Genomic DNA, 11,421 nt, shown 5'->3' on the forward strand with positions numbered 1-11,421 from the left:
CAGCCACCTTGCCCGGCTAGCTTTTTTTTGTATTTTTTAGTAGAGACGGGGTTTCACCGTGTTAGCCAGGATGGTCTCGAACTCCTGACCTCGTGATCCGCCCGTCTTGGCCTCCCAAAGTGCTGGGATTACAGGCTTGAGCCACCGCGCCCGTAATTTTTGTATCTTTAGTAGAGACGGGGTTTCGCCATGTTGGCCAGGCTGGTCTCAAACTCCTGACCTCAAGTGATCCTCCCACCTCGGCCTCCCAAGGTGCTGGGATTACAGGCATGAGCCACTACACCTGGCCCTACACTTTGGATTTAACTTTGATTCCTGCTCATATGCAGTTTCTAACTGCTTAAATGTCTGCAACATTTAGCTGCAAGGAAGGAAGCTTCACACAAAGCCCTCTAGGGAGCAAAAAACTACACCACCACTCCCAGCTAATTTTGTATTTTTAGTAGGGACAGGGTTTCACTCTGTTGGCCAGGCTGATGTTGAACTCCTGACCTCAGGTGATCTGCCCACCTCAGCTCCCAAAATTCTGGGATTACAGGCCTGAGCCACCCTGCCCAGCAACAAGACTAATTTGAGGGTCACTTGTTTGATGCCTTTTCTTGCCCATGCCATAGGTCAGAACTAGGACAAGCAGAGCAGGTCATATATAAGCTATGTAAGTCTCTTGGCCTATTTGTACCTTAGTTTCCCCATTTGAGAAAAAAGAATGGGTCTTAAGACATACTTTTCAGAGTTCATAATGGGCTTATTCCCAGCTAACCAATAATTGTATGAGTTTTTATATATAAATAGTTGTTTACATGTATTCATCTTCTATTTCACTTACAACTTGTGTGAAAACTGCATTCCGTGCCAGGCCTGAAATGTTCCAAAGCTCAGTTCTGTGAGTAAACTGCAACCAAGATTTCTACAAAAAAAAAATAAGGCAAAGGAAAAAAAAATATTTCAGAACATTTATCCTTTGCCATGAGTCTAATTTATATAGGATGGAACACAACCTCAATCCTTTATGCACTAAAGAAATCTCACTGTGGAAGATACTGGCTTATGATTTATAATTTAACATTGCACATGTGGTACATTAGATACAAAACAGTGAGTGCTCAGTAAATACCTATGTTAAGTGATCTTTATTTCTCTAGAACAGGATTTCACAACTTCAGTGTCATCGACATTTTGGACTCTATAACGATTTGCCGTGGGGGTTTGTCTTATACCTTGGAGGATGTTGAGCAGCATCTCTGGCCTCTGTGCACCAGATGCCAGGAGCACACCCACAGTTTTGTCAACCAAAACTGTCTCTGGACATTACCAAATGTCACCTGAGTACAAAATCACACCAGTTGAGAACCACTGCTCTCTGATGATTCACTATGATCTGTGTAATAATTCTCACACTGATCTTTGCTAGAGACAAAAACGGTTTTCTTTTTTTTTTTTTGAGACGGAGTCTGGCTCTGTCGCCCGGGCTGGAGTGCAGTGGCCAGATCTCAGCTCACTGCAAGCTCCGCCTCCCAGGTTTACACCATTCTCCTGCCTCAGCCTCCTGAGTAGCTGGGATTACAGGTGCCCGCCACCACGCCCAGCTAATTTTTGTATTTTTAGTAGAGATGGGGTTTTGTCATGTTGGACAGGCTGATCTCAAACTCCTAACCTCAGGTGATCCAGCCCCCTCGGCCTACCAAAGTGTTAGGATTACAGGCGTGAGCCACTGCGCCTGACTGCTTGCCTTTTTATCTTCATAAAGTTTTTAAAATTTATGGTTTAATTTGCACAGTTAAGGGAAAAAAATAGGACCAATTCTTTTGCTTTATAGCCAAAGAAAAAGGGATAAACTAAGAGGAGGAACTGGCCAAAACCATACTCCCATCACATACTCCCACTTGTCTTCTTGTATGACGTCACAGCCTTTGTTACACTGCATGTAATCATCTGTCTACTTGTCAGTCTCCTGGACTATCAGCTCCTTGTGGGCAGAGATTGCATCTTATTGTCATTGTCATCCCTGTGCCTGGCATGATGTCTGAAACTTACTACGGATTTAATAAATGTTTATTGAATAAATAAATGACATTTTGTTTATATGTCAATAAAATGAATAAATTCATTTTGATGTGAATTTTTATTCCAAAATGTTGGAATCTATTTTCTTTTTAATTCTTTAAAGTGAATGAGAAAAAGAAAAGAAACAGGCAGAAATAAAAGAAAATCACCCTTTAGATTAACCCAAGAATTATCACTGTACTTTTGTAGAAATTATAAAAATAATCATTACAGTGAGTATCTATTGGGCTGCTGGGTATTTGTGATCAGCATTTCACATTTAATCCTCACAATAACCTTATGTGGTAGATATTATTATTACCCTATTTTATAAATGAAGAAACTGAGGCATAGAGAGGTTACATAACTTGTCCTAGGTCACCAAGCTATTAAGAAGCAAAACTGTAATCTGAACTCATGTGCTTAATCTGTATGAAGAAAAAGGGTTTACTTTAACCTTATGGTTTTTTGAATTTTTCTTTTCTGTCTTTCTCTTTTTTCATTTCCCTCTCTCCCTCCTTCTTTCCCTTCCCTCCCCTCCCTACCTCCCTTCCTCCCTTCCTTCCTTCCTTCTTTTAAGTTAAAGTTTCCACTTATTGGCTGGGCCTGGTGGCTCAGGCCTATAATCCCAGCACTTTGGGAAGCTCAGGCGGGCAGATCATCTGAGGTCAGGAGTTCCAGACCAGCCTGACCAACGTGGTAAAACCCCATCTCCGTCGGAGTCTTGCTCTGTCACTCAGGCTTGAGTGCAATGGCATGACCTCGGCTCACTGCAACTTCTGCCTCCTGGGTTCAAGTGATTCTTCTGCCTCAGCCTCCTGAGTAGCTAGGATTACATGTGCCCACCACCATGCCCAGCTAATTTTTGTATTTTTAGTAGAGATAGGGTTTCACTACGTTGATCAGCCTGGTCTTAAACTCCTGACTTCAGGTGATCCACCCACCTCAGCCTTCCAAAGTGCTGGAATTACAGGCATGAGACACCACTCCTGGCCACCAGATTTTTATGAGGGACTCCCAGTGTTATAAAGTGCTTAGTAAAGGTGGTGAGTTTAAGCCATTTGTATTGATGCTCCCTAAACCTCTTGGTGGAGGGACCTAATGAGCTTGTTCTCTGGTGTGAGGGCAAAAGAAAAACAGACCCTCAGTGTCCTTTTCCTAAGTTAGGCATCAGCAAATTAATGAGGACAGAGCAGAGCATCTGCAGAAACTGCAGCTCTACTCCAGACACGTCCTGAACGCCTCCCTCTACCTCTAAATGAACTGTGTCAAACTAGATTTCTGAACCACAAGAGAGGTGGAAAGTCTTTTTTCTAAAGTCAGATGTCGAGGAGAATCTTCACCTTGAGTCTAAAGTCCCCTTCAGGTGATTGAATATACCCACTCTATTTGCTGGGTATGTTCTATAGAGAAATCATAGAATTTTTGCACTTATGGTAGAAGAGTAGTCAGGAAAGTATATGGAATTAAAACAGAGCGATGTATTTTCTTTACAATTTTTTTTTTTTTTTTGCACAATAGCTTAACATAAACACCATTTTGGCCAGGCATGGTGGCTCACACCTGTAACCCCAGCACTTTGGGAGGCTGAGGTGGGTGGATCACCTGAGGTCACAGGAGTTCGAGACCAGCCTGGAGGAGAGGTTGGAGTGCAGTGCCTCAATCTCGGCTCTCTGCAACTTCCACCTCACGGGTTCAAGCCCTTCTTGTGCCTCAGCCTCCCGATAGCTGGGATCCAGGCGCCTGCCACCATGACCTGATAATTTTTGTTATCTTCTTTTTTTTTTTGAGACGGAGTCTCGCTCTGTCGCCTGGGCTGGAGTGCAGTGGCCAGATCTCAGCTCACTGCAAGCTCCGCTTCCCGGGTTTACGCCATTCTCCTGCCTCAGCCTCCCGAGTAGCTGGGACTACAGGCGCCAGCCACCTTGCCCGGCTAGCTTTTTTTTGTATTTTTTTAGTAGAGACAGGGTTTCACCGTGTTAGCCAGGATGGTCTCAATCTCCTGACCTCGTGATCCGCCCGTCTCGGCCTCCTAAAGTGCTGGGATTACAGGCTTGAGCCACCGTGCCCGGCCAAAAACGGTTTTCTATATAATTTTAGTACCTTTCTACTGGTCATGCGATTGCAGACATGAGCCACCTCACCTGGCCAAATATTCAGTTTAATAATTATAAAGCAAATATCCATGTAATTATCATTACAAAAGATCATTGCTAGCATTCCAGAAGCCCTAGTGTGCCCCTTTCCAATCATATCCCTCTCTCTAACCCTAGTAGGTAACCACTATCCTAACGTTTGTAATAATTTTCTTGCTTTTAAAATGTAGTTCTGTCCTGGTGTGGTGGCTCATGCCTGTAATCCCAGCACTCTGGAAAGCCAAGGCGTGTGAATCACCTGAGGTCATGAGTTCGAGGCCAGCCTGGACAACATGGTGAAATGCTGTCTCTACTAAAAATATAAAAATTAGCTGGGCATGGTGGTGGGCACCTGCAATTCTAGCTATCTGGGAGACTGAGGCAGGAGAATCCCTTAAACCTGGGAGGTGGAGCTTGTAGTGAGCCAAGATTGCACCATTGCACTCCAACCTGGGTGACAAGAACAAAATTCTCTCCCAAAAAATAAATTCTCCTTTTTCAACTTCACAAGTAGATGGGATTATAGGCACCCACCACCACGCCTGACTAATTTTTGTATTTTCAGTAGAGGCGGGGTTTTGCCATATTGGACAGGCTGGTCTCAAACTCCTGACCTCAGGTGATCCACCTGCCTTGGCCTCCCAAGGTGCTGGGATTACAGTCGTGAGCCACTGCACCTAGCAAGTGTTTTATTTTTAATTTAGAACTCATGTATGACTTGTCTATATAAGTTGAACTAATGATGTGACACATAAACTGTTGTGGAAAACGTTACTTCAAATGTAAGTATGTTTTCCTATCCATCCCATCTCTTGGACAGACATTCCAGTTAATTATTTTGAATGTAAGTATTTTATCCAAAAGCACCTATATGTCTAAACAAAATCCTACAAATCAACACAAAAATGATAAATAATTCAACAGAAAAATGGGCAAAAGCTTATCATTATCAATAAATAAGCAGAAAGAAACCCTGTGCCAGGTAGCACCAAAGCTTTGCCCTCTGTTGAAACATCCTAGGCTTTTTCTTTCCACTCTTATTACAACTGATCTGATCTGGCCTGTTCACATTTTACTCCTACGTTTTGCGAGACCTTTCTATTTTGTCTCCCTGAAATAAGCTTTTCCTTTTGGGCACTCTACATATGGATTCTAAAATAATCCTTTGCATGTCTACACTTGAACATAAAGCAAAAAACAAAATGAAATAAAATAATCCTCTTGTTTTAATCATTCATCTCTCTTGCTTGGAAACTTTCAATGGCTTTCCATACCTCACTGTGTAACTTCCAAACTCCTATAGCTGATAGTCAAGGTTTTACATAATCATATCTTCATTCTCCCTCACCTAATTCTTTGCAGCCAGATTGGTCTACTAAATTCCAACCATAGCTGTAGCCATGCCTTTGCCTAGATTGTACTCCCATTTTTTTTTTCTATTTAACAAATTATAGCTACTCTTTAAGACTCAAGTAAAGTTTTAGCTTATCCATGTAGCTTTCCCTGATCTCCACACCTCAAGAATCACTGATTCTGATAAATTATAGCACTGATGGTCTGCATTATCTTTTAGTAATTAATTATATATACCTCCATTTTTATGCCTATTCTCTTTCTTCCCTCCTATCATTTTCATGTTCTGGAGACAGTAGCGTACTTGGCCCTGGGTTTGACACAAAACGCTACATATAGAAAGCCCTGGGTTTGCTACATATAGAAAGCCAGGGACAAAGATGAGTTGTGGACATAACTAAAGGACTGAGTAATCATGTTAACAGCCAACACTCCTACATATGCTAGGCACTGATGAAGTGTTTCATATATTCACTCACCTAAATTTCACAGCAATCCTATGAAATGGGAACTAGCCTAACCCCCAGTTGAAAGGTGAGGAAATTGAGTCACAGAGTGGAATAACTTGCTCTGGGTCACCAAGCTAATAAACAGCCCTGGGTTCAAACCCAGGCAGCCTGGCTCCGGAATCAACTCTTAACCACTTAGAGCCTCATCACTGAGATCGGGACAGGGACAGGCTGCTGTAAAGAGGGCGAAGCGAAAATGGGAGGAGAGCAGCGGTTAAGCAATGATGTGATGGGGCTAAATAAAAATGGATGAGAAAACGAGTAAAAGACTGGAGTAAAAGTAAAAGACTGGAGAAGGGGCCTAACAGTAAAGGAGAATAAAGAGAAGAGAGAGTTGACAAGCAAAGGTGAAAGCAGAAAGTCAGTTGTCCGTATGGCTTGGGGAGATAAAGAAGGCCCAGGAAGGCCTCCAGGAAAAGGCTGCCATGTCAGGCAGGACACAGAGGACAACTGAGGAAAGGGGATTCTTACAAGATGGTGAAGGTGCCATTGTAGGTGTTGGGCTCTGGCACAGGCACTTGGCGGAGCCTCTGCTTTGGGCTGAGATTAATACATGACAGCGTCTCATCTCCGCAGGTACAGAGCTCACATATGTTGGTGCTTGCGGAGGCCTTCTGTTCCTCTCATGCAGTTAAAGCCTTATTTTGGGTGTAACTTTCAGACTGCACCAATGAATCCTGAGTAGGTTCTAGTTCAGTAGGTGAACCTGTGACTTCAGTCAGGCGTCGATGCAGAGTCTGAACCTGGTTTGGACGAGGAGCTGTCGTCTTCTCCAGGGCTGTGGAATGTCCAGTTTCTGTAGAGGGTTCTGGAGTGATGGCAAGTCCCAGGTCTGGAGGCTGAGTTGATATCTCCTCCGTGGTCGGAGACTATTTAACCTCTGTAGGAAGTTCTGTAGTTATGGTAAGCTCCAGGGCCAGAGGTTGAACTATGACTTGAGTCAGGTTTGAATGCTGAGCCTGACCCTTGTCGGAAGGCGGAAGTGTCACCTCAGGGTGTTTTGGAGGAGGAGCTGTAGTCAGGGCTGTAGAAGGTTCAACCTCTGTTGTGGATTCTGGAGTGATGTAAGTCCCAGGTCCAAAGGTTGAACTGTGGTTTGAGTCAGGTGTGAATGCTGAGTCTGAACCTGGTCTGGACGTGGAAGTGTCACCTTACGGTGCTTTGGAGGAACTAGAGTCTGCTTCAGGGGTGTAGAATGTTCAGCCTCCGTAGTGGGTTCTGGAGTGATGGTAAGTCCCAGGTCCACAGGTTGAACTGTGACACTGGGCAATGTTGAATGCTGAGCTTGATCCTGGCCTGGTGTTGGGACTGTCACCTCATCATGAGCTGGAGATTGAGCTGCAACCTCCTTAGGTGGCTCTGAAAGCTGCACTGGGATCATCTGCTGCCTTGAAGTTTCTACCTCCTTAGGGGGGCTCTGGAGCCTGAACTGTGGCCTCCTGCTGGGTTGGAGAAGGTTCTGCCTCCTCAGGGGGCTCTGGAATCTGAGGTGGAACCTCATGCTGAGTTAGAGATGGTTCCACCTCCTGAGGGAACTCTGGAGGCAAAGATGGGGTCATCTGCTGGGTCAGAGAGGGTTCTATCACCATAGGGGGGTCTGAAGACGGAGCAGGGACTGCCTGCTGGACTGGAGAGGATTCTACCTCTTTAGGTGGCTCTAAAAACCGAGTTGGGGCCTGCTGTAGGACTGGAGATGGTTCCACCTTCTCAGGTGACTCTGATGGCTGAGCTGGTATCCCCTGCTGCAGTGGAGGGCTGACCTCTTCAGTGGACTTTGGAGGATGACCTGAGGCTTCCTGCTGGGTTGCAGATGGTTCCACCTCCTTAGGGGGCTCTGGTGGCTCAGCTGGGAACTGTTGCTGGACTGGAGAAGGTTCTGCCTCCCTGGGGGGATCTGGAATCTTAGCTGTGGCATCTTGCTGGACTGGAGATTCAATCTTTTCAGGAGAATGCAGAGGTGGGGAAGGGAGATCAGGCTGGGCTAGAGAAAAGTCAGCCTGCTCAGTGGGAATAGGAGGGTTGTCCTGCTGGGCTGGTGAACAGTCAATCTCCCCAGAAGACTCAGAAGGCTGAGCTGGCTGCTCCTGCTCACTGGGGAAAAGTTCAGGCTCTATAGGAGGACCTGGAGGCTCAGTTGGGGCCTCCTCTTGGATTGCAAAAGGTTCCATCTCTTCTGGAGACTGAGCTGGGCTCTCCTGCTGGGTCTGAGAAGATTCAACCTCCCTAGAAGACTCAGAAGGCTGAGCTGGCTGCTCCTGCTCACCGGGGGAAAGTTCAGCTCCACAGGAAGAACGGGAGGCACAGTTGGGAACCCCTGTTGGGTTACAGAAGGTTCCACCTCCTCTGAAGGCTGAATTGGGGCCTAAGATTCTGTCTCGTTGGTAGGCTCTGAAGTTACGGTAGCCTCCACATCTGCAGGTTTAACTGTAATGTTGGGCAAGTTATAATGAGCTTGATCCTCACCTGGAGGTTGAACTGCCACCTCATGATTCGGTGGAGTTTGAGCTAGACTCTCCATAGAGGACTCTGGAGGCAGCCCTGGAGGCTCATCTGAGTTCACCGGAGTTCTGGAGGCAGGCTGCTGGGATACAGTAGATCCATACTTGAATATTCATCCTGCAAAGTTTGTTTCTGACTCTGAGGTTTGGATAATTGGTTAGCAAGGCTCCAGTGCTGAGCTCGATCTTTCTTCAGGTTCTTGGGCGAAACAATAAATTTGGTTGGTTTTTGAAACCTTACTGTCTAGCAGAACAAGTATTTCATCTGCCTGATGACCTGCAGCCCGATCCAGATCTGCAGTTGGAACCTTACTTTTGAGGTGAGGAGGCTGAACTAGGGTCTAGTTCTGATCCCCATCCAGCACTGGAACCACCTCTGGGAGCCTTTCTTGCGGAGTCAGCTTGTCATTTAGATCCTGGTGTGCAGCCGAGAACTGCTCTGGTCCCGGGGGCAGCTTTCCGGCTGAATCCGTGTCCAGGAATGGAACCAAATTTTTCAGTCCATTCCTGGGGCAGGGCTCACATCTGGGAGGAAGCAGAGGACCCCAGGTAATCAAAGCCCTCGGGGTCTGCCAGGGGAGTAAGCGCATGGGGAGGTTCCCATGCCAGATCAGATGAGCAGGAAGACCAGGGCTCAGTCGGCCCCAGGGGTTAGAGGTTAGCGAGGCTGAGCTTCCTGGACTAGAAGCCACAATAGTTGCCATGTGAGGAGGGGCCGTGGGCCCCAGAGACGCAGCCAGCACATGACACGCTCTGGCGCCCGCACTGAGCGTGAGCCATTCTGGCAGTCCGGAGAGGCTTGTGCCCCTGATAAGAGTGCGCCCAGCCCAGTCTTTGTGACATCTTTATGCCACCTTTATTAGACTCGGGTCCAGATCTGCTCCATGTCACCGTGGCAATCTTATGTCACAGTCCCGCCCAAGCCCTCCTTCCCCCCTACCCTCACTGGAATACCCCTCCTCTCCCCTCCCCTTAGCGAGGAAGGATTTGGGCCACAGACCCGGGTGGTCCCAGGACTCCAGCGGCCTGTTGTGGTGGGGTGGGGTGGGGTGGGGGCACGGCAGAGCTTCCCAGGGAAGTCACCGTGGGACCCTGCCTCAGGATATTCAGAAGAGCTAGTCCAGTTCTGGCAGCCTGAACTCTTCCTCCTCCAAGGTGAAATTCAAGAATACTCTTCCTTGCAAGGAGAGCAACTGACCTGCAAAATGGGCACCAGTTAGGGTGGCAGGCAGAACGCACATTATAGTCATTTGTTCCAAAATTTGCCATTTTCGCCAAAGTTTCGGTATCTTTTGTTGCATGTTTGATAATTAATTCACCACCCTATTAGGTAGGGGCTGCCAGGGAATAAGCAAGGACTCCACATTTTCTGTAGGAGGGGTGTTGGGGGTGGGCAGTTCAGTCTGGGAGAGAAGGCTTTAATCCGAGTGAAGAGTCCTTTGCGCTACCCTGGGAGGAGGCTGAACTGTCATCCTGCCTTGACTTAACACAGCCATTACCCTAGAAATTACAGCGCCACCCTTCAGAGATCAGCCGTGTGTGCACACATGGAGAAGAGGCTTAGATTGTTAAAGTCAGCATGTTAAATAATTTCTTGAAAGGCAACTATAACTAGAACTCAGCTGACTTCCTCCACGGCCATTCTTACCTACTTTATTACTGTCTGGCACAATTACCAGCATGTAAACTCTAAGAAGGTGCTTCATCTTATTCCATGCCTAGCATAGGCATAGGGTGCACAGTGATGGTTTTAAAATTGAAAGGGGGCTGGGCACAGTGGCACACACCTGTAATCCCAGAACTTTGGGAGGTCGAGGTGGGTGGATCACTGAAGTCAGAAGTTCAAGGCCAGCCTGACCAATATGGTGAAATTCTGTCTCTACTAAAAATACAAAATTAGCCAGGCGTGGTGATGCATGCCTGTAATCCCAGATACTTGGGAGGCTGAAGCAGGACAATCACTTGAACCCGGGAGGCGGAGGTTGCAGTGAGCCTAGATGGCGCCATTGCACTCCAGCCTGGGCAACAAGAGTGAAACTCTGCCTCAAAAAAAAATAAAAATAAATGAAATTGAAGGGATTCCAAGATTCACCTCATTTAGGGATGGATCTATTGTTATAATCGGATTTCTGAAATCAGTGCTGACTTCCTCTCACATTTCACGGGAAGCTAGATTTCTTAAAGCGTGACGTTTTCTTGGTGGGTTTTATTTAAATTGAATTAAAATAATTATTTTACAGGTAAAAACTTCAAAACACTTTGCAACTTTGGGGTGAAAGTTAAATAAAACACTCTAGCCCCAAATTAAATTCTCACTGAAATGAAACTTTTGCTCCTTTGTTAAAAATAAACATTCTATATATAGTAAATAATGACTGTTTTGAGATTAATTTAGAAACTTAATCCCTATTTAAGAGCTTTCATATACAGTCATGCGTTGCTTGCCATGTGAGGAGGAATTTGAGAAATGTGTCATTAGGTGATTTCACCATTGTGCTAACATCACAGCATATTAGGTGGTATAGCCTACAGCACACCTAGGCTATATGGTATGACCTATGACTTTTAGGTGACAAACCTGTAATGTATGTTACTCTACTGAATACTAAAGGCAATTGTAACACAATGGCAGGTATTTGTGTATGTAAACATGGAAAAGGGATAGTTAAAATACTGTATAAAAGATAAAAATGGGACCCGGGCGCAGTGGCTCACGCCTGTAATCCCAACACTTTGGGACGCCAAGGTGGGTGGATCACTTGAGGTCAGGAGTTTGAGACCAGCTTGGCCAACATGGCGAAAACCAGTCTCTACTAAAAATACAAAAATTAGCTGAGTGTGGTTGTGTGTGCCTATAATCCCAGCTACTCAGGAGGCTGAGGT

The 11,421-nt window shown here is 45.9% G+C and overlaps 1 protein-coding gene and 1 pseudogene across 1 annotated transcript in view; both read right to left on the reverse strand.

The window, feature by feature from the left end:
• The window catches only part of LOC105521615 (putative LRRC37B-like protein 1), an 18,407-nt gene extending 11,676 nt beyond the window's left edge, over positions 1 to 6,731 (reverse strand). The window contains exon 1 of the mRNA XM_011956206.1: positions 6,512 to 6,731. Coding sequence (XP_011811596.1) covers positions 6,512 to 6,608 — 97 coding nt within the window. The 5' untranslated portion in view covers positions 6,609 to 6,731. The remainder of the gene's footprint in view (positions 1 to 6,511) is intronic.
• Positions 6,732 to 9,653: 2,922 nt separating this feature from the next.
• The window catches only part of LOC105504061, a 9,059-nt pseudogene continuing 7,291 nt past the window's right edge, over positions 9,654 to 11,421 (reverse strand).

The sequence above is a fragment of the Colobus angolensis genome, unplaced genomic scaffold, assembly GCF_000951035.1.
Source record: "Colobus angolensis palliatus isolate OR3802 unplaced genomic scaffold, Cang.pa_1.0 Scaffold1, whole genome shotgun sequence".
In the NCBI taxonomy this organism is placed as follows: Eukaryota; Metazoa; Chordata; class Mammalia; order Primates; family Cercopithecidae; genus Colobus; species Colobus angolensis.